The sequence below is a fragment of the Eleginops maclovinus genome, chromosome 22 (assembly GCF_036324505.1).
Source record: "Eleginops maclovinus isolate JMC-PN-2008 ecotype Puerto Natales chromosome 22, JC_Emac_rtc_rv5, whole genome shotgun sequence".
Taxonomy (NCBI): domain Eukaryota; kingdom Metazoa; phylum Chordata; class Actinopteri; order Perciformes; family Eleginopidae; genus Eleginops; species Eleginops maclovinus.
Genome location: NC_086370.1, coordinates 19,378,545 through 19,401,181, shown reverse-complemented (window position 1 = coordinate 19,401,181; position 22,637 = coordinate 19,378,545). Strand labels below are relative to the sequence as shown.

The 22,637-nt window shown below is 41.9% G+C and overlaps 1 protein-coding gene across 3 annotated transcripts in view; it reads right to left on the bottom strand.

The window, feature by feature from the left end:
- Positions 1 to 3,318: 3,318 nt before the first annotated feature.
- Positions 3,319 to 22,637, bottom strand: part of srbd1 (S1 RNA binding domain 1) — a 46,319-nt gene continuing 27,000 nt past the window's right edge. For 2 of the 3 annotated variants that reach the window (XM_063874323.1, XM_063874322.1), the window contains exons 15-21: positions 21,102 to 21,193; positions 18,762 to 18,844; positions 11,418 to 11,524; positions 9,852 to 10,019; positions 9,361 to 9,501; positions 5,528 to 5,712; positions 3,319 to 4,170 (exon numbers count right to left, since the gene is read on the bottom strand). In XM_063874323.1, the coding sequence (XP_063730393.1) occupies positions 3,878 to 4,170; positions 5,528 to 5,712; positions 9,361 to 9,501; positions 9,852 to 10,019; positions 11,418 to 11,524; positions 18,762 to 18,844; positions 21,102 to 21,193 (1,069 nt within the window). In that variant the 3' untranslated portion in view covers positions 3,319 to 3,877. Of the gene's footprint in view, positions 4,171 to 5,527; positions 5,713 to 9,360; positions 9,502 to 9,851; positions 10,020 to 11,417; positions 11,525 to 18,761; positions 18,845 to 21,101; positions 21,194 to 22,637 lie in introns of those variants that run through there. The other variant, XR_010164962.1, reaches the window with a different exon arrangement.

Genomic DNA, 22,637 nt, shown 5'->3' with positions numbered 1-22,637 from the left:
TCTATGAGAGTGAACAGGAATGCTGGTGAACACCTGGCATCTATGAAAACATTTACCCAGACAGGAATCCTCGCGGAGGGGACATTTCTCTTGACATCCTTTTCCACTCGACATCCATAAGACTTAATACTGATTAAAACAAACTCAGAGTCTTAATGCATTTCCTATTTTGTTGAGATAAAAATGTGAATATGTGAGTTAGTTTTACAGAGACCTGGAGGAAAAACAGACTAGAGGAAAGGAGGGAAAACACGTGTGCATTGGAAATGCTTTTCAAATTAAGGACTTACAATATGTCCTCCCACAAGGAAAATGTGCTAACCGTTACTCATCAGACCGTTGCGCATACACTGCCATTTATCTTTCACCTCACTAGGTAAGCTTTTCTATGCTCCATTGGTGAAATGTTAAGTTAAAAGCCACATCAACTTACGTCACTAAAACCTGTTTTGTTACCATGTCTGTTGATTATGGGATATGTAAATGTAGCAGGAAATGTACATGTGACTGGTTTCATACGTTATTGATAACATTTTCAGGGTTAAAAGCTTTATTTTCATTACACAGAGCCTCCTACTTTTCCTGTTATCGCTAATGAAGACAAATTTTCCTCCCTCTGTCAGTATTTGTGTGTCAGTAGCTCTAAGTAAGCGTCGGCTTCTTTGAAAGCCACCGTGTGTGATGAAGTATGTGAAAGGTTGACAGAGAGCGTGTGAGGAAAGGAAAAGACAGAGAGACAAAAACACATGTACGGTGTGTTTGTCTCCAGCCAGTGAATGAAATATACGGGCTGCAGTGTGTGTGTGTGTGTGTGTGTGTGTGTCCTGGCACGTGTGAGGTGGTGTGTGGGCGTCGAGAGGGAAAGCTCATAAAACCCATGATCACACTGATGAGGTCACGGGGAGTGAAACCGGAGAAAGCCTTTCATTTCCTGTCTCATTCCATCCCTCTCTCTCCTACCTCCATTCATCCATCTCTCCTCCATCCTTTTCTGCCTAAACTTCACTCCTGTTTTTCAACCCCAAAAGTCAAAATCATTCTCACCCCGTTATCTAAAAAATTCAGTATGTGTAACCCAACACTGGAAAACAAAGTGTGTGAGAGAGTGTTTTTGAAAGTGACTAATGTCAGCGCAAACACATAAAAAAGTCCTTTTTCTTGAGCTGATTTTTTCCCCCCACTACTGTGCTCACACATGTAGTGGTTGTATTGTTGTCATAGTATGTCATTTACAGAATACAGAAGAAAGTAAACAAACTTGAGCCGCAACAAATATCAATTTTCAGTATCAATACCGATCAGCTGTAGTGAGTCAACATGTGAGTAAAACATTTTGTAAAACTGTCAGTATAAATGTGTGTAGACCACAGAGAAACTATATGTGCAGCCAAAGAGAGACTGTATTGATGTCAGTGGTTGCACCGCTAACCGGCAGGTATTTTCTGTTGGAAGGAGAAACCAGTACAATCATTGCAATGACACTGAAGCAATCGAAGAACAACAAGAAGGAAAGTGTTCACAGCACAACAACATGAGACAAGAAGACTGGGAGTAGAGGTGCACATTAATATTCCAGGTTATTAAAAAGCAGGTTCTTTTTAGCAAGACAATGTATTGTTTTGATTCTCGCTAATGCAGCTGCAGTCATCTCCAGGGTCGTAGTGAACAGTCAAATACAGCGCATTTCATATTTAATGACATTAAAACCTTTGAATCTTGAATTGAATCTTAAAGGAAGACTTATGTTGCTATTTCTCATGAATGAACCAGACGTTTTATTTGCACTGTTAAATGTTTAAATGTTTTTAAACACTTAACTATAATATCGTATCATATATACTAAGGCTGTGAGAATCAGTACCTGCTCACGCAGATTGCATCTACATTTTTCCCATTTCAGTTGCTTGAGACTTCTTCTTGCTCTGAGAAATCAGAGCTAGACAGAGACCGTTATATTTTCTACTCAATGTTCTCTTAGCAGGATGCATTTACCAGTGAGTGAAGTTAAGATGTTTATGTCTTCACCTGTGTCGATCTGGATCAAAAGATGAGTAAAGAGAACTCTGCATGAGCATTTGGGATATTTTTTCTGTTAAGTTGACTTTTAATGACCAATAACTCAAAGCCCACCATCAATTTTCGCCACATTTCAGCAGAACGTCAGGCACACCTGAGCTCACTACATACCAAACAGCTGTGTCCAGTGCAGCAGAGGATAAAAACGACTCCCGCAGTCTCCCTTCTTCTTATCACAGCCTCATTACTGGTCAGTGTTTGACAAAAACTCTGAGGGCAGCAGGTTGCCAGATTGCCTGTTCCATCTGTGTGCTCACGTTTAGCGGAGGGAGGAAAATTAAAGGCAGGAAAAGCAGGAATGATGCTGAGGGAAGCTGTGTCTACTTGCACGAATACATGTGTTCCCCGAGACAAAAACATTGGAAACATTAAAACAAGAGCTCGGGCCGAGCTACAATATACTGCATCAAAAGAAACACAAAACAAAATGACAAAAGGAGTTTAAGTCAAACTAAATGAGCCACTTTGATTAGAAAATAGAATCCCTTTTGAAAAATAAATGCACAAAGCAAGACAATGATCTGACCGCGTGTGTGCAGTCTCCTCAGATCATCACTGAGCAAACTGCCACTTGTGATTAACCTTGATCGAACATCTCTTTGTGTTTGTGCGTCTACAATATATTCCATTTGTTCCCCAAAGGGGAGATAGTGAAGCACTAACAGTGATTAGGTATTCTGAATCCAGTATAAGGTTTAGCGTAGGGGACCTCAGGCTTTCTCTGAACCATATTTTATGCATTTATTTTATTTATTCCAGTTTCATAAAAACAAACAAATTAGATAATGTGGATGGGGAGTCTGGGATTAATTTTGAAGCAGCTGATTAGTGTGTGTTTGTGTGTGTGTCCTGGGATAATTGTGTCTGGGACCATGCCTGAAAAGCCTTCAGGCTTTACTGCAGTCTGGGAGATAGAAACACAACCCCCCCACTCATCCTCCTAGCCCCCCTCTGCCCATCCCCCTCCAAGCCTGCTTATTTTGTGTTTTCAAATGTTCCTGTTGTCTAGAAGAAACACTTGTTTTTAAACTAATCTTTCTATCACTCAACTCTTCTATTACACCTTCTGTTTGCTCCCTTCTTCATACCATCCTCCCCTTTTTTCAATTCTCACCCATGCCTCTCCTCTCCAATGGGATGAGAACATACTTCTGAGTACAAACTTTATAGAATTCATCCTTATGCGAAACTATAAATCAAGAGGTATACACATAATTTTTTTTTTATTGATAAATGATTGACATCTGCTGCATGTAAGTGGTGAACGTGCCAATATAATAAACACAGCAAACAAAATCTTCAAAAGAAAAGAAACAAACAAGTGTATTATCAAACTGTTCAGCGCACTCCTTTTTTATGTATGTAAATATTTTTGAATTATTATTCTGAAGCGATCTTCATCCAGCTTCTCAAAACCTTCCCTAGGAGAAAGTCGTTCCTGCACATAGAAAGCTGGGAAATTGACAAGTAAAATAAGATTCAGACATTTAGATCTGGCATTCAATCAAAAGTACCACTTTCAAACAGAGGGATTATAAAGAACTAGTTCTACCTGAGAAAACGTCTTCAGGGAAATAAAGTCTTTTAGCATAACAGAACAGGCCCTGGCAAAAAAAAAACGTCATCAGAGGAATGTGTGTTAGTATAAGTGCAAAGTAAAGAGTCATTCATAAAAAAACACTCACACGGGGGGCCCGTTTGAACATACTTATAAGAACATGTAAACATCATGAAGCTATTTGCCTCAGCAGCTTTGTCTGTAACTTTTATGACAGGCAGGAAATATGGGAAATAAGTGACTCTATTGCAGGACCCTGATCAAGTCCAGTCCAATCCGTCCCCTCTGAGGGTCCACATTGAGGACCCGGACCTCCACCCGCTCCCCAGGTCCAAGTACCAGGCTGCGGCGGTGCTGACTGGCAGGCAGTTTGTCCAGTGTGATGTAGCGTTTGTGGATAAGACCCGAGCGGCCAACACCGATATCTACAAAAGCCCCGAACAGAGCTGCGTTCTCCACCCGGCCCGTCAGCACTGCACCCACCCGCAGATCACTCATGGACACAATGCCCCGCTTAAAGTCCGCCTGCCCAAAATCTGGGGATTAAGAGAGACAATATGAACAAAGTGAGGTGGCTAGATGGAAGTAGATGGATCTATGACAAAATCAGGAACAAGTGGCAACATTTCTTAGGAGGAGATACGGGAAAAGGGATGCAGGAAAGCGAGAGGGGCGGGGCAGAAATGACAAACAGATATTTCATTTCGAACAGTAACCCAACACTTGTGTCTGCACACTTCCACATTTTTCAACACTTCAATCCGCATCACTTTCCACTTGGCCTGTTCATGAGATCTATTTCCTTTCTGTAGCATTAACACAAACAAGGAAGGCTCGCGCCCCAGGAAATAGTCCGGTCCAATTATCCTCCCCACAGCACTGATTTCATGCGGTAGCCTCGGCCCATCTGTTTACTCAGCTGAGCACTGGCTCGGAGGCCAAGCGAAGTGCGCTGCAACCCAATAGGGCCAACCTGAGAATGAACCTCGAAGCTGTGTTCCTTAATTTTAAAAAGAGTTAGCCAGCACTAACTTCATATCCAAGCAGGATTTTTTTTTTCTCTGTGCATGAAACTGTTTAAAAAGGGAGAGCCTGGTAATAAGGCGCGGGAGCCATTTTTGGGGTGTAATTCTGAAAGGCAGCCGTGTTAAATATTTAATAAGCTCAGACAAAGGAGCCCCTTGTTTATTTATAAAGTAGATGAAAAGGCAGACTGAGCATTATAGTCGACACAGAAGCAACGATATCATTGGCCCATAACGTTTCACAGTGACTCATTATTTGACTCAAGACTGTCAAAGTATTCCCGGGAAATATGAATTCTGCTAAAATTCTCAAAATTATCATCTGTGGTTGCATTGTGATGTTTATGTGTGCCTGAACTCAAGGGTATGAGGTAGAGGAGAAAAACAGACGTTTTCTTGAATATGTGTGTGTGTGTGTGTGTTTGTGTGTAAAAGTACTGTGTCCTACTACAGCACAGTCTGCTGGACCCATCACACCCCGTCAGAAACACACTGGTGCTGCTGGGCTACAGAGAGGAAGTCAGACTCTATCCAGTTACAATACCAAGACATGCCTATTATCATAATGGCACAAGAAGAGTCACTGTGAGTTGTAACAAAAAAATACTTTTCTATCAGTCAGTAGGGACCGATGAAGGATGTCATGAAGGAACAATGAGAGTCGTTAGTGTGACTGCAAAATATACGTACATAGTGTGTACTGAACCATTTTAGAATCTGTGTAAATGTGGGTAGTTTCTGGATGAATATGCTGTATAACTTTTTTTTAGACACGTTTGCATATTGACTTTATCGTCTAGTTCACAGCATTGGTGTTTTCCCACAATCGTTCTGATTTTAGTGTGACTGTGAAAGGCAGGAGTCTTACTTTGTCTTATGTCAAACCCGGGGGGCTGCGTGAGGCCATCGATGATGAGTTTGAGGGTCTCCGGTGTGCTGTCCACTGTCTTGGCCAGTTCTTCAGTACTGCTGGCCCACACCTTCTGCTCCACACACTGTCGCAGGCCTGGACTCCCGATCTGGTCTGCACTCCCCCCCACGAGGGACAGAAACCTGGACAGAAGTAAGGTTTATAAAATACGGTGCAGAGGGTGAAACTTGTACTTTTTAAACTACAAAACACACAAGGTCATGAAGTACCAAGCTAGAGACAGTGTTCATAATTGAGTTTTATTTGGACTTCCTCCCTCTCAAACTGAAGCGGAGACCTGAGCTTGTGAGGGATGGAGTAACAGAGGGAGTAGGGGGAAAAGTGGCGACACGCTGGGAAGAATGGTTGAGGGAAGAAAAGCATAACTGTCCTAAAGGAGAGAAACAAAAGATGAGAAAAGCAAAGACGTAGGAAGTAGGGAGCAACGAGCTAAGCTGATGCAGGTAAAGTGAGAGGGAGCTGGGGGGGAGGAAGAGGGAGGGAGGGAGAGGTGTTGGACTAATTACACACACAGTCATGAGCTGCCGAGGCAGGGCTTTCTGTTCTCATAGCACACACAAATACACATTTATTTTACCCCCTATTAAATCAAGGAAATCCACAGTGGGCTGTAAACGCCCTGTCACCTTGTCTCATGAAACTGCCTCCACTTCGCTAAGGTACGGCTGTTTGTCCATCTGTACATCGCATGGAAAAAAATCTCCCTCTATCAGATTTTTGGAGCAGTATATCCCACCTTCAAAATGTCTAGACGGTCGGTCAGATTGCACCATTTAAAACGCACTGAGCCTGAGATTTAAATCCAAACCAATTAGCTAGCTTTTACTTTAAACAGACTGAGTAATAAACTTGTATGAGAGCCAGAGTATGAAAGTAGGGATTATGGAAAAATGCGTGTGTGCGTGTGTGTGTGTGTGTGTGTGTACTGTAGATATTATTTACAGTAGGCACTTTCCTCGCCTGCTGATAGATGTGAGTGTGTTTGCCTCTGTGCATGTGTGGAACCAGCTGGGTAGCATCCGTGATGGATGTCGCTCACTGGCAGCCTGACGCCTAACAGACTCCGCAGCTGTCCCCCCCCATGATGGACAGAACAGGTGGACCCACACATATTACAACACACAGACGCACACAAGTTGATTCATACACAATGTTGTTCAGAAATGCTGGTTTGGCAGTAGCAGGGACAGTGCGGATGTAACGGGACACGGCTTGTGTACAAACTATGTATGGGACAGCTGTGAATGGAGAGCTCCAACATCCAGCATCCCAAAAAAAAGGGAGGCACGCGGAATCAATCCCTCAACACCAGAAATCCACATTGGTACAAAATAGTAGCAGAGTATGTGCCAAAAATGGCTTAGTGGTGAGGAAACGGCACCTTTGGACCAAACTGTCTAACACTAGGATCTGGTCTCATGCGTCTCCCTAGGCTTCTTGACTTCCCCTGCGTATATCTCTTTACAGGAAAAGAAATACTTGTGTCTTGGTGGCCTATTGGTCGGAGACAAATCCCATCGCCCCCATGGTTTAAATCCCGCCTGTCATCCGTCTTCCTCTCACTTACAGACAATAGCTCTCTGCTTCTACTGTTTCTTAGTTTGTACAATTGCAGACAAAGAAATCTTTAAGGGATATGAGGTTGACCATTTTTCATCCTGAAAATTTGGAAAAGCTTTTTACGCAACTAGGACTCAAGTTAAAAATACTGACCATCTGTCAGGCTTTTCTCAAGGGATGATTACTGATAGAAGAACCTCAAAAGATTCAGCAGGCTTTTAAACTTATCAACACACAGTTCAGTTTAGAATAAAGGAGCATCCCTTAATGAGTGACAAATAAAATAATATTTAACACAGAAAGAAAGAGGGAGGGACAAAAGTGAAAGTGTTGAACTGAGAGTAGCCTGTGTTCTGGCTCTGGATCTAACATTGGGTTGGAGGGTGGTGGGTTTCAGGTGTGTGTATGTATATGTATGTGTGTGTGTGTGTGTGTGTGTGTGTGTGTGTGTGTGTGTGTGTGTGTGTGTGTCTCATTTTTCCAAGGGTGTATGTTAGTATTTAAGGGGTACCAGAAGTCCAGAGGCCTCCACCACTGTTGGGTTCATGCTATATAATTACTACCAACACTGTGTGAGTGTGTTCTTGTGTACTGGATGTGTGTGACTTTGTGGTTGGGTGGGCTCCTCTATAGATTTTATCCAGGCACACAGCAAGAACCCACTCTGCCTTGTATTATAGAAATATTGGGCCCCGACTGTTAGATATCAGATAAGTATTCATCATATTGTGGCCCCCCCTCTATCTCAAATCTGAGAAATACAATACGTTTCATGGGGTAGAACCAACCGCCCCACAATAATATGCATCACTTAGATTTTGATGATATTCTAAAAGAGCTGATTTTCCGTAGGAAGAAGAATTGTCTGTTCATTTGTGATTGTGTTTGTGTGTGTGTGTGTGTGTGTTTAAGTTGTATATGGTTACAAAAAGCGGATGATGTGTGGGGTGTGAGCAGTAATGGAGGATCCAGTTTCAGTAATGTGATGAACATGATATTCCTTATACACCATAAAGTCAATCTCACACACACACACACACACACACACACACACACACACACACACACACACACACACACACACACACACACACACACACACACACACACACACACACACACACACACACACACACACACACACACACACACACACACACACACACACACACACACACACACACACACACACACACACACACACAGCATTCCTCCACAATCCCCCCTCCATACCTCCTAATTTCATTGGTTGTAGGTGAGGATGTGGGAAGAGTGTCACACGTTTTAACTGTAGAAATGCTGGAATTTTCCATTGAGAAAAATACTAATAAGTCACGTTAAAGGGGAGAGTAGAAAAAAGGTTAACTTTTAGAAGATAGGTATAAAGCAAATGAAAGAAGGGAACCGAAGTAATTGAATACAAGCAACATTTTACACCCTAAAAATAATTGTCAGAAATTAAATAGAGGGTAAATTTTGAATATCCATTGGCCGGTGAACACTAAGAAACATAAGCTGTGTGGATTTGGACAGAAGGAAAGGGTGCGTAGAAAGAGAGATATAAATAAAGGGGGTTGTATTTTGTCTTTGAAACCTCTGACCCCTAACAGCTCTTTGATATAACGTCCAAGCTGAACACAGAGACACATTCAACCCAAAAACATATATGGTCACTTAGTTGAAGTAGAAGAGATACGCAAAAACATGTGAGCACAGAAACGCATCCACACACACACACACACACACACACACAGGCCATTAAAAGGCACATCAACAGGAGGCGAACGATGCTTAGAGCCACTAGTGTCAGAACTTGTGTAGACTAAACACAGTTGAGTGACTACAGCTGCAGGAGAGAGGGCCCTCCCTTAGTCTCTATCACACACTCACACACACACTCTCACATACAGACGGGACATTCAGGTCTCAGGCAGATGTTCAATGTGCTTTTGATATCAGCATCAGTGGTGCTAACAATCATTTCTCACACACAGAAAGAGTCACACTGACATACACGCGTACAAGCCAACGCCTCCGCGCTTGTATCCCATGTCCGTGTAAATCAAATCAGAGTCCTCCACCGCTGTAACCAGCCCCATATGAGACGGTGTCAAAATCAGCTCCATCCAAGCCCGAACATGCTTCAGCCAGTGGGGTAAGCTGCTGTAAAAGTGTGTGTGTGTGTATGTGTGTGTTTGTTTGTGCTGTACCTCTGTGCCACGTGGTAAGACTCTGGGTGAATGCACGTCTGGTCCAAGGGGTTAAATGAGGTCGGTATGTTGACGCAATTCTTTCGTTTGCGTTTCGTAGCCGCTGGTTTCTCAGGTACAGGGTGAGGCGAGGATTTGGCACTGACAAATTTATGGAGGGAGAGAAAGCCGTCATAACAAAACACAGCTTCCATCAAATCACATCAAAAATATTTCATCAATCATCGCTATTCGTATCTATTATCTGAAGGCAGTTTACGTTTATTTCGTCTGCCCGTAAATCCTTGATTCAACCCCAATATAACGGAGGGTATTAGGATCCATTGAACATCACTCACAGCCTTCAAAAGAATATTTGTAATTCTATAATCCATATTCACTCTCTACATTTCTTCCACTACGATTTCAAAGACCTATCTCTGCTCTACGTGATTTACACGGTATATACATTTCACCATTAATACTTTTGAGTGTGTAGCACAAGTGTGTACCTGTGTAGGGTTTGGGGGTTTACTCTGATGAAGCCGGCACACTGCTGGTAAGTTTTTGGCCCCATGCCTTTCACCAGTTTGAGTTGCTCCCGGTTGTTGAAGGGACCATTCTGCTCCCTCCACTCGGCAATATTCTTCGCCTGGCCTGCATTTAAGCCCGCTACATGCCTAAGGGACAAAACAACAGGAGAAAAATGTCACAACACATCATCTGTTTATTATATTTCTGGACGTCTTTTGAGGTCTGGGAGTTTATATTGGTTCCAAATTGGATGATAACGTCAGAAGCAGTACAGTAAAAAATGAAACGATGGGAAGAATAAACAATCAAACCAATCAATTTAAACACTGTGGCTATTTCTAGCACCCTTACCATTCATTTGTCATGTAAAAGGAGTATTATATGTAGGCTTGGTCGGAAATTGGCACACATTTCCCCACCACACATTTATTTCTCATTAAGACAAGTTAATGTTTAGGAAGTGGTCTATGCATGTTTATTTTTTTCCTTGGTATCATTTATCTATCTGGCTCATGATTTCTATAATATGCCTTTACAAACAAACAGAGCTGATTGTGTGGACTGTGACGTGGCACTGAAAAACGCAGGGGGAACACTCAGAGGAGACACACATGAGCTAATATTCAGAGAGTGTATTTGTCCAGTTTTGGCCCAGCAATGGAGAGAGGTGATTTGAAACTCAATTAGGTCAGCTCTGTTAATGCCCACAGTGACTCATTTGCCCTGAAACACACAGCAATGTCAACACTCCACATAATACCTCAGTCATCAACACGTCTGTGTGTGTTTAATGTGTGTAGCATAACTCCTGGCAGGAATGGAAAAAGCTCACTTACAGAGCAGACAGGTAAACAGATGACCTGATGCCTGCCCCGCTGCTAGTGCCAGCTCACTTAATATCGTGTGTATCTACTCCAAGTGATTGTGTATAGATCTACTTTGTGTACTTCCTCTACTTTAAATCCTGTGGCGTTACTATACATGTTGTAATAAACAAGTTTATGAGTGCACAGTATACTGTAAAATATATTTAGGACTATACATACATACATCCATATTTCTAAGTGTGAGAGTGATGTGTGTGTATATGTGTGTGTCTGCTTTCCCTAATCCCCCCTGTTGATTCCAGGCCCAATAAGTGAGGCCAGGGTGTGAAGCATTAGTCTAAACAGAGACCTGGCAGGCCATCTCTATGTGTGTGTGTGTGTGTGTGTGTGTGTGTGTGTGTGTGTGTGTGTGTGTGTGTGTGTGTGTGTGTGTGTGTGTGTGTGTGTGTGTGTGTATGTGTGTAAGCATGTGCATGTGCATACGTGTGAATGAGGCTTTGCCATGTTGTGACTGCTAAGGGAAAGTATGTCAGAGGTCTAAGCCCTACTTCATCTCTGTTTCACAATTTGCATGCGTGACAGTATTTGTATTTGTGTGTGTGTGTGTGTGTGTGTGTGTGTGTGTGTGTGTGTGTGTGTGTGTGTGTGTGTGTGTGTGTGTGTGTGTGTGTGCAGGAGAGAGTGCACTTGCTTGTGAGCACAAGTGTGTTCGTCTACCTCATCAGCGTCTCGGAGCAGATATTGATGTCTACCCCGACGAAGCTCACACACTCCTGCACCACGCCATCCAGAGCCGCCTTCAGAGCTCCGGCTGACACATCATGCTAGAAACACACATTTGACAAACATAGAGAGAGAGAGAAGAATTGTCAGGCTACAAACTTGATTCATAGAGAAAACAAGAATCAGTTTGCAGAAACGCAGAGACATACGAGTGTGCTTCTGCTGTTACAGTGCTGTACTTTGTCATATTTTCATCCACAAATCTCAGTATGTTTCATGACATGATTTTAAATTCAATTCACAAAACCATGTTCTCTTTAAATAATCCCCATTCTTTATATCTATTCCCTATTACCTTCCATGTTTTAATATTTGGTTCTGTGAGGGCACAGCTTCCCCAGGGGGATTATAAAAATGTCATCCTTAAAGAGAAAAACAGCAGGGAAAAGTGTTAGCACTAAAATACTGACAAACTGAGGGAGAAAGAGGTTTGATTGACAAGTAGTAGCGCAAGTGAGACACTGAGAGGGAGTGCAGAGGGGGGGAGGGAGGGATTGTTTGATTTGGCCTGTCAGAAATCTCCCCCTCCTGCTAACACAGTGTTCTCGTTTGTGTAATTTGCTGTCGATAAAGATCCTCCAAATGAACTCTTCACACTTCTAAGCCAATCAACCTATAATCAGGACTGGAATCTTTTTACTAATAAAAGGAGCATGGCCAATAAATTAAGAAAGCAAAAGGAGAGTGGAGTGGAGTGGAACAAATAAACGGAATAAAAAGCACAACATAAGATTTAAGAAACTCTATGAGGCCTAGCAGTCGTCCCAGGACAAACAAAAGCCCTGCGCTGAGAGACGAGGCCAGAAGCGATGAGTTCAGCCGGAGACTGATGCCTCAGCTGCTGGAGGATTAGCTGACAGTCTAAACTGGACTACTGTGGGGAGATGTCTGCGTATGTGTGTGTGAGTCTGTGCACGGCGCAAGTGTTTGTGTGTGCTGTGTGTGAATTAGCATGGGTTGTCCTGTAACACGATCAAGCTCTGCACAAACACCAGCTTGTAAATAGATAACAACAACGCCAACCAGCAAACACACACTCCTCTGTCAGCGAGCGCAGGACAGCCGGACGGAAGAGGACAGAGAGGAGAGCGACACAGAAAAGATATATATGTTCGGGCCAAAGACCACATTGGTTTCAAATCAAATGTATTTCAACTTGTTTATCTATTTATAAGAAATTCTCTACTTAAGTCAATGAACCCACAAATACAATTGCTGATGTGGAATCTTCTTATTATTATCTGGAAACCTGAAGATATTAGATTAGCTATGTATTGGTCAAGACATACAGTAAACACAGTTTTCAAACATAAATCAATTAAAATGACTCAATAAGATTATGCAAACTCCCAAAATATTTAATGATTTGATTTGATTTTGGATGGAGGTATTGCATCAACAGTGGGCAATAGAGAAGCTCAAAGTTACATCTCTCCAAAGGAAGAACCGAGAGGATTAGTTTTCAATGTGAAAATGTGTGTTTAAGATTACAATTGATACTTTAATTGGTCCTGTTGGCAAGAACGTTGAAAGTTCAATGAATTACTGTACTCTATTTAAGCCTAGGGTAAAGACATAAAGTCAACAAGGGAAGAGGTAGTACTGGAGAGAGAGCACAGCACCCCTGGTGACTCCTCATGTGAACTGCAGTCTGATTCTTTGCAAAATGCTAATGCGATTCAGCCAGAGGCCTTTATGAGAAAATAAAAATAGCTTTCTGAACAACAAGAGGTCCCCAGTGAAAGTTGTATGATTTCCGGAGTGATGATACAGAGAGGAGAGGCAGACAGAGATACTCAGAGGAGGAGGAAACCACCTGTAATGTCACACCTGAGAGGAGAGCTTTCACACGAGAAAAGTAGAGGTGTGGAAGGCAGGGTGAGTTTTAACCTGCAATAAAACCCAGATGAATGTGAAACCTTATAGAGGTGGGAGCAGCACGGGAGAATCAAAAGTATGGTGACTGCTAACACAGAGGTGCATATGCATCACGGTACATAGCTCAATAAGGGATGGGAGGAACGTAATTGAAACTGAAACTTAATGAAGTATTAATTAATCTTCATTTAAACTTAATCCAATCCTGAGATACACAAGTTTTAAAACGTTTTGCCAAAGGGAGAGAAACACTGCAAACGGCAGCAGATCTGATCTCACTTAGATTCTCACTTATTTTTCAAATTAACGATGCAAACAAAGAAAGTCTCCTCTATTCTGAAACACTCAGCTGTAGATTCTAATTAAGCTGTGTATATAAAATATGCCCAGACACCCAAACCTCAAAACCATCCAGAGCCAATGGACTGGATCCCTACACATATTGAGTGAAGGTCATGTTTGGTTTGGATGAAAACCAAGTGAAATCCGCCAACCAACACACAAGGATGAAGTGCCTCTGTCTGCACCTCGTGTACTTTAATGCTGCAGAGCAACCGCACGTCAATCACAGAGGGATGGACAAGAAGTGAGCGGTGAGGAATGCACAGCAGGAGAGAAAGGCAGAAAAACAATAAAAAAACATTGATGTCCTTTTCGCTGATACATAAACTTTATGAAAGCACACAAGTATTACATTATAGAGCCAGAAAGCCAGAGAGTAATAGGACCTCAAGTTCGTAGAGTTAAGGTGTTACGATGTCAGAACTCTTCAAACTAGAGAATTTAAACCACCCATATATATATATATATATATATGGGTGGTTTAATTATATATATATATATATATGACATTATTTTTGTTATTACAATTATATGTGCTAAAAGTTATTTGTAAACAGGGTATCTGAAGATGTCCCTTTCTGTCTAACTTACATATGTTGTTTATTAGTCCCGCGTTTAAATTCTATGTTTGTTTGTTCTCGATACCATGTGATAATCGTCCAGAGTCACAGAAATGAATGAAATGAAGATGATCGAGGGCACCAAAAATGTGCCTGTTCGCAGCGAAAGAAACAAAACCACAGAGGGAATCATTCTCAAGTAGCTTCGGTTATTTTGCCGTAGCAGCTTTAATGAAAGAGGAAAGAATAAAAGCTTCAATCGCTCTGAGAACCCAAGAGTGCTTGTTTGGGAAACATCTTACATGTTTGGGACTTCCAGAAGTTACAAATAGATTTTAATATGTAGTGTGTACTCTCACCAAATGTGTGTGTATGTGATAATTCTACTGCTACTCCACATCTATCTATACTCTTCATAATCAATTGCCAATGCATAAACTAACAAGGTGCCAGAGGTTATCTGAAGGTCATGCGCTTCTTGAACGACAGCTTCTATAAAGGCCTCTAGGAACCACCTCTGTAACAAACTGTACAGTATTCCCAGCATGTAGGTCTGTGTGTGTGTGTGTGTGTGTGTGTGTGTGTGTGTGCGTGCGTGCGTGCGCATGTGTGTGTGTGTGCGTGCGCATGTGTGTGTGCGTGCGCGTGTGTGTGTGAATATGCACACAGCCAAACCAAGGTCGTAAATCAGCCGCTGAAAGTGATATGACAGCGAGGAGATGGTTTTATGTTTTTCCAACACCTTTCATAAATGCCTAATGGCTGTTCCTCAACTTCTTGCTAAACAATCACACATTACCTGAGGGACTGCAAAACAAGGCATGAGAAAATCGAAACAAGAGAAGTTTTAAGACATACAAGAAACTTTCCCAATAGTTGAAGCTGGGGTCAGCTCGTTTCAGGTTATTATTTCCAACCACATTATTGCTTAAGTGTTCCCGCTTATAATCAGATGATCTTATTGACTCATGCAATGACAGATAAGGATACAAGTTAAAATAGTCTTAGATAATGTGTTCTGCCACTGATCAAGTCTTTAAGAGCCAGTTTAGTTTTTTCCCATGCCTCAAAACAGAGGCCGGAACTTTCAATCACTGTCAACTTTCCACACTCTTCTTCCGTCTCTCAGCCCTGTCTGCTCCTGTCTCCCCTGAAGGCACTGCCATTCAAGAGGGAGAGTGATAAAAGATAACACACTCAAGCACACACACAATCACACATTTGCACAGCTGCACACCTTAATGTCAGGTTACTTTATTTTCACTATAGTTGTAGGGGGAAAAATTCTAATTCACTTCATTCATACAATCATTTAAATGTAAAATCAAACATTTTAATCAAAAATAGTGATTTTGTGTTGATATATTGCTATGAGGTTTCCTTACCATCAATTTTTGTTGACGTTGTTATGAGTGTAAAATGATACGTGTCTCTGATAAGCTATGATTGTTGCAGCTGTTCTGCCCAAAGTCAGCCTCGTGAAGAACAGAATTTCCTGACCACATTTAGATGATCTCGTTTTAAAACCTAAGAGTCACTTTAGCTTCATCTGATGCTCCTGCACAGCGTATGTCCACTACATGTTGTACCACATAAGAGAAGGAGAAGAACATATATCATGACTGGGAGTCTGAAGAAGGGGAGACATTGGGCAGGAGTGGGAAAATTCTATCTGTGAGAGGAGGAGAACCGTTTAAAGAGGTGAGGGGGGAGAGTGACAGTTTCTTTAATATCCGGCAAGCGGGCAATGTTTTCTTACACAGCAGTGTGTCTTTGTGTGTATTTTCCAGTAGCAGTTAGTTTCACAGCCCTGGGGATTACCCAGCTGTCAACAGACCATGGCAACATAAAGAGCTGATTGGCAGCTGGAGAACTATGCAAAGGCCACGCCCACTTAGTGTCTTTTTCGTTTCTGAAAGGACACACGACTCCAGAACAGCTTTTCCATGTAAGTGTATAACAACGACGCTCAAATGCATAAGAAGACGTTTCAAGGAATTACAAAAACACTGGCATTCAACCAGACGGCTATCTGGCAAACTCTGTATCCAGAAAAACCTGTCAGCCAGAGGTGCTGTAGTGAAAACAATGTTCCCACACCAATAGTTACGTCCAATCTGATTTTAATGGGCCTCACTTTTTTAGCCCTCAGCTCATTTCCTCCTTTCTCTCAGAGCTGTCAGTCAGTGGGTCAGTAGAGGGCGGGAGACAGAGAGCGCATGCTGTGCCAGCTGTCTAGAGTTACATCTGCCCTTATGCTTCCTGGGTCTAATGGCAATAAACTTTCAGAAAGCTCAAAATACCATGAATCGCACATAAGAACTTGCAAGAAATCCTCACATATGCATGAGTGCACTCTTCTCACACTCGTACACCCACACATACATCCACGATACACTGATATGAATCTACACACACATGCACGCACACAATTAACCCTTTAACTAAAAAAAAAAGGGATGGGAAGGATAGTGTGTACGTGTGTGTACGTGGTGTGTGTGCGTGCGGCGTGCGTGCGTGCGTGCGTGCGTGTGTTTGTGCGAGCCGACACGCAGGTCAAAGTGATGTCCCATCTCATATCTGTCAGCACCCAGAGTTTATTTACCCGGTTATATTATCATTTGTTGATTTAGTCACATGATCTGAGAGCGGGAGGTGCAGAACCCGGGGAACCCCAGAGAGCCCGAGTCAGGACGTGATGAGAGACACGGGCCTGTGACCCGACACACTCAGCCAAGCATGCATCAGCACAAGCACTTGCACAATATGACATCTTCCTTTCTGTTTCAAATATCCATCCCCACCCCCCTACGCCCCCCCGCCTCACCCTTCAACTGCCCCATCACTCCTTTTCTTTTGAGCCACCCTCTGCTGTACTTTAACCCTTCTTTATTCACATATACCTTTCATTTACAGAGGTTTCCAATTGGGATTCTTCCTTTAAACTCAAATGAATGCTCCGTTGGTGTTCCTACGATTATATATACATTTTTTATGTGGCATCAAAGAGTTTATCAGCAACATGTTTGACATTGAGGAAAGTATAATCAAATCTTAAGCAGTGCATCTCTAAGCATGAATCCATTCACGCATCATCACAGTAATCCTGATGTACAGGAGCTCCCTTTATTCAGTAGGAAGACTGCACACTTCAACAGAGCGAAATCAGTTATTGTTTAATTAACATTTAAATGTAATTAATTGTAGATACAAGAAAAATCAATTAGAAAAAAATAACCAATCTTCAAAATTGTTCTCATTAATCATCAGTAACAATAAGCTACTAAATGAGTTATCAAAAAATAAACAGGTTCATCATTCATGAGAATCATTGTGTTGTAGCCCTACACTCGGTTTAACTTCACCTCCTCTCCTTTATTAAATGGCTTTCTTATTTCCATCAGCAACACAGGGATTCTTCCATTATAGCCCTCTCCTCTGATCTCATAATCATGCTTCTGTCCCAAATAATTGGAGTAAGATGTATCTTCTGGATGTCTGCTGCATTGCTCACCGTGGGTTGCCTCACGTTTAGCTGCCAGATTGACCTTATTCTTACCTGGGTGTTCCTCAATCCATCTTTGGAGAACAATACTGCATTATAACTGGTTTATAGTACACACAGTTTGTCCTTTCTCACACAATTACGAACACACTTGAAATACATCAATATTGAGATAACTGTTGTTGCATCTGCACACACACTCGAGCACATACTGTATGGGCAAGGAGCAGCAGGCGCACCAGAAATAACAAATGTCCAAACATACGTCATGCCTGATCTCCATTAATTGAATTAGCGGTCACTCTCGGCATCATGTGTTGACACAGGCCTCGGCCAAGTTTATATTTTTCCCTGCTTGCCTCTCATCTCTCAAACCCTTATTCCAATGCCTTCATGCCTCAAGTCAAAAAATGTTGCTTCCTTGTTTTGCCTAAAATAATGAAGTCACACCTAAACTCTGCATGAATGCAAATAAGGAACATTGTCAGCAGACCAGAGCATACTGGACTATACCTTAGTTTTAGAATAAAAGCCATGCACTAGAGGGATTTGAACTAGGCTATTGTTTAATGTTGAGTTCACTTGAATGGTTAATATGTATTTAAAGGGCTTTTATGTTCTCCTTATTCCATTCTGTTATTGCTTCTGAGAATGATGGTTATATGTTGTGTTCATTGGACATATTTTATGTTGACTTCAGCCATTTTCTTAAAAAACGCAATACTGGTCAAACAAATGAATTAAGAGAAGAAAATCCAAAGACACACTTTGTTGTTTTTCTGCAAATAAGTACCGACAGTATTCGGCGCTTTTACAAAACACACGTGTGTACAATCCTGGTTTACAGTACTGTGCTTTTACACCAATGTCGGCACACACATGTCTACTCGGCCCTTTGCTTCAGTCTAACTCGCAGCAGATGTTCCACTGACCGGGGACAGGGAGTCCGCAAGAGCAAGGAACACATCAACAGAACAAAAGAAAAACACTCACCTGGTATGTTCCGATGCCGATGTGTTTGGGATCAATCTTCACAAGCTCAGCCAGTGGATCTTGGACGCGTCTTCCAATAGACACTTTCGACACACACACACACACACACACACACACACACACACACACACACACACACACACACACACACACACACACACACACACACAGAAAAGACAAATCTGATTTTGTGTCTCAGGAGAGTGTATGGATTGTGTCTTTCTGAATCTCAGTTATTGAATATGCAAATCCATATTATTTATAATTACTGAATATGCTAATTGTGTGCATATTACAGTGCCGGCCTGAGGGCAGGCCAAACCTAATTGTCATTCCTTCACCACCCCCCCCCCCCCCCCCCCCCCCAAAACAATAATTAAACCTGGCTTTTAAATGGAGTCTTTGCACCTGTCAGTTAGCGTCCTGATAAATGCTGGAGCCATGAACCTTAGAAACGTCTAATTTAACCAAATCGCTGCACACTTTCACACCGAGCCAAATGTAGCACACAAATAAACCCACACAGTGTATTGACGAAACTGAAGTTCCTCTTAATGATGGAGTCTGTAAGGCCTCGGTCTGCTACTCTATGTCAGGCCAAATGTCTTTTCCATGAATATTCTGGCAGGGCTCAGTAACAAGGAGAAAAATTACAAACAACCTTCCTCACATACACACCATAATACATGAGATCACCCCGACATACACACAGACGCAGAGAGAGGGAGAGAATGACACAACCGAATCACTGTTCACATGTCCCAGTGAAAGACAAAGGGCATGCCACCTGTGGGGGTTTCTTTCCCTTTAGTTCCATCAAGGATCCTGCTAAATGCTGTACAAATCAAAAACCAAAACACTGCGCGATGGATGAAAACAGGAAACAGTTTGCATCCTTCCTGTGCTGCCACTGCTTTCTATGTGTGCATTTGTTCGAAATTAAGTGGTCGGCAATGATCTTTGAGGAGGAACAGAGGGACAAAGAGAAAGAGAGGGATGGGATGTAAAAGAGGGAGTATGTCTGGAATCAATGGCTCTCCTCTCCTCTCTCTCCTCTGGCTGCGGTATGAGGCCGCTGCCTGAGATAATATTTAGACAGGGATGGAGTTTCAACCCTGGCCTTGCTCAGTGCACCACCAAAACTCTCCAATACTCTTTCCATCTATTCTGACGCGTTCTCTCTTTCTCTGAGAAGAACTGAGTCCAGCATAACTCTCCAGCACTTAGAAAGTTAGGAGACAGATTCTATGCTAGAAAAACGGGAAGGAATGAAGACAGCAACGACAGAGAAAGTCACAGTTCAGACGCAGCTCTCAGGAGAACTGGAAGAAAGTGACATGCTTTTCTAGGAGATATAGGATGGGTTGCAACAGGCAATAAATGAGTGACAGTGGTCTAGGAGAAAGGGATCTGTATTCTCAAATGTTTTAGTCACTTAAATAATCTCTCACTGTGTCTCAAACGGGATAGGAGGGGGGAAATCAAATAAGCCTAACACAAAAACAGTCCTCTTGAAAAGGGTTGAAATATTGCCTATCGCCACTAGATGTCCCTAGATGTCCCAACACAGACAACAGATGGTACGGACCAACTGTACGATACATAATTCCATATAAACTATATTACACGACAACTCATACAGACAAAGCCTGAATCACACACACCATCCAAAGGAAAAACAGTCAGGCACAAACACCCTGTCGCCACATGTGACTGTAAAGCCGTGTCCCGGTTCACTCTTTCTCCACACAGTCCACTGCTGTGGATGTCTCATGGCTTTCATTAGGGGTATAAATATGGCTCTCAGTGCTGCTGACCACAGGAAACTAGCGAGGGATAATCCTGCCTCGGTTGATTTATGGCTTTTATAGAGGAAGTCTGCTGGAAACATTTGTTCCCTAAAACTCGTTTTTATTCTGCTTTGTTTTCAATGATGTAGTGCGGGGAATGAGTTAGGAGAGGTGGCAGTGAGAGAGGCAAATAGAGGACAAAAGAGATCCTAAAGCAGTGCCAGAAATGTGATTATTATGAAACAATGTTGCTGGAAAAGGGTGGAAGGAACAACTTTCTGATGGGAAATTTAGATGACTGATTGCTTGTTTATGGCAGCTCATATTTAACACAAACACTGGAGGTATTCCTACTACAGTACACAAGAAAATCAATAATTAACAAGAAAATAATTGGCAATTTAATCAATGATTAATATTAATTGCAGCCCAACACACGGTCTTCCTGGACAGAAATAATTTTCCATAAACAAAGGCTCACTGAAAAAATGGCTAAGAATATAACACTTGTTCAGAACACGTTTAATCACCATCACATTAAAACAAATACCTGCACTCCTCAGGTTGGGGTCCATGTTCGGCAACTCTTTGATCGCCTCAGGACTCACACTGTAGATGGAGGCTCCTGCCTCACTGGTTATACTGGGGAAAGAAAGGAAAGGAGAAAAATTCAAAATGGGGATATATATTAATATATCCTGTACAAAGAAACAGGGAAAAAGAGGCACGTTGGCCAGCGGGGGTGAAGGTGAAAAATAAAGGAGGTGAAAAGGGAGCCAATTAGGGGGTGAACGAGGTCAGAAAAAGACACAATGAGGACAAAGTTATTACTGCATGAAAGAGATAATGGCGAGGCTATTACTGAAAATCACCTTTGCTTTACACGTTACATAATGCAGCTGACAACTGCTCACACTGGTCCCTCATCTTACCCTGGTTAACCCTTTGTAGTCTGAGCTTGACCATCATTATTGAGATTTTGGCCTATACAGCATCACCACCAGTAAACCGGCCTTAGCATTAACCAGCAATTACAATCTTATAAATCTATGTTTTCAAATTGAACTGACAGCAGATGTGGAGGAGAACCACATGAATCTTGATGGCATATACAAGCTTGGAACAGTAGGACATTGTGAATACTAACGACTACGACTGACACCTTAATAACAGTATGAAGATTTTAATAAAACACTGAGTCAGCAGACCGCTGCAGTGCACCTGGCAATTTGTGAGACACTACTGCCATCTAGAGGTTGTTGGGGTGCACTGATATTTTTTAGGAAAAATGTTACCAAATAATGTGACTATCAATTTAAGTCCAGAAGCTCTGGATTTCTTCAAGATTCAATATAATCTCCCAAGCCTTTTGTGTGGCACTGAAGAAAGAAAATAGACCAATAACATGCCAAACAGATTCTTAAAAATCTGACCTAATTGAGTCTCTAGTTATCAATGGAAGCCCTAAACCGCTGTGGTTCATTTTGTTATCTCTGTTTTCATTTTTAATTAAAAAAGTTTAATTCAAGTTGTTTTATTTTGAGTCATTGTCATTATCTTGAAATAACAAATGCGAAGATAAGATCGTTTTTTCAAGACAATAACAATTATTTCACAGAAAATGTTTCATAGATTAAAAGCAAAAGACCTCGGCCTATAACTCACCGAATCAGGAGAATAGTATGTTGTTATTCTGATATAACTACACAACGGCTTATTGCAAACTATTTGAATACAACTTAACAAAACACCCTTAGTCATATTTCCAATTAATATCCAATAAAGCACCAAAGATTCCTTAAAGTCACCTAAGATTTGATCTGCAGATCATGTGACAGTTTCTGTATTATTGACAGCTTATAACGTGTAGATATTGGCAGTGAATATGAATGGATTGCCAGCATTGGGTTTATGAGGCAATGAACTATACCATTTCCCATGTTAATGTATTCAGTTTAAAGTAGGCCGCTTATCATCGGTCACCACACACACAGAATGCTGGGACAACAAAGCTACTGATACCCGTGTAGATGCTCCCGACAAGCAACTGAAGCTGTCACGTTGTTAAGACCTTCTATTCTCTCGG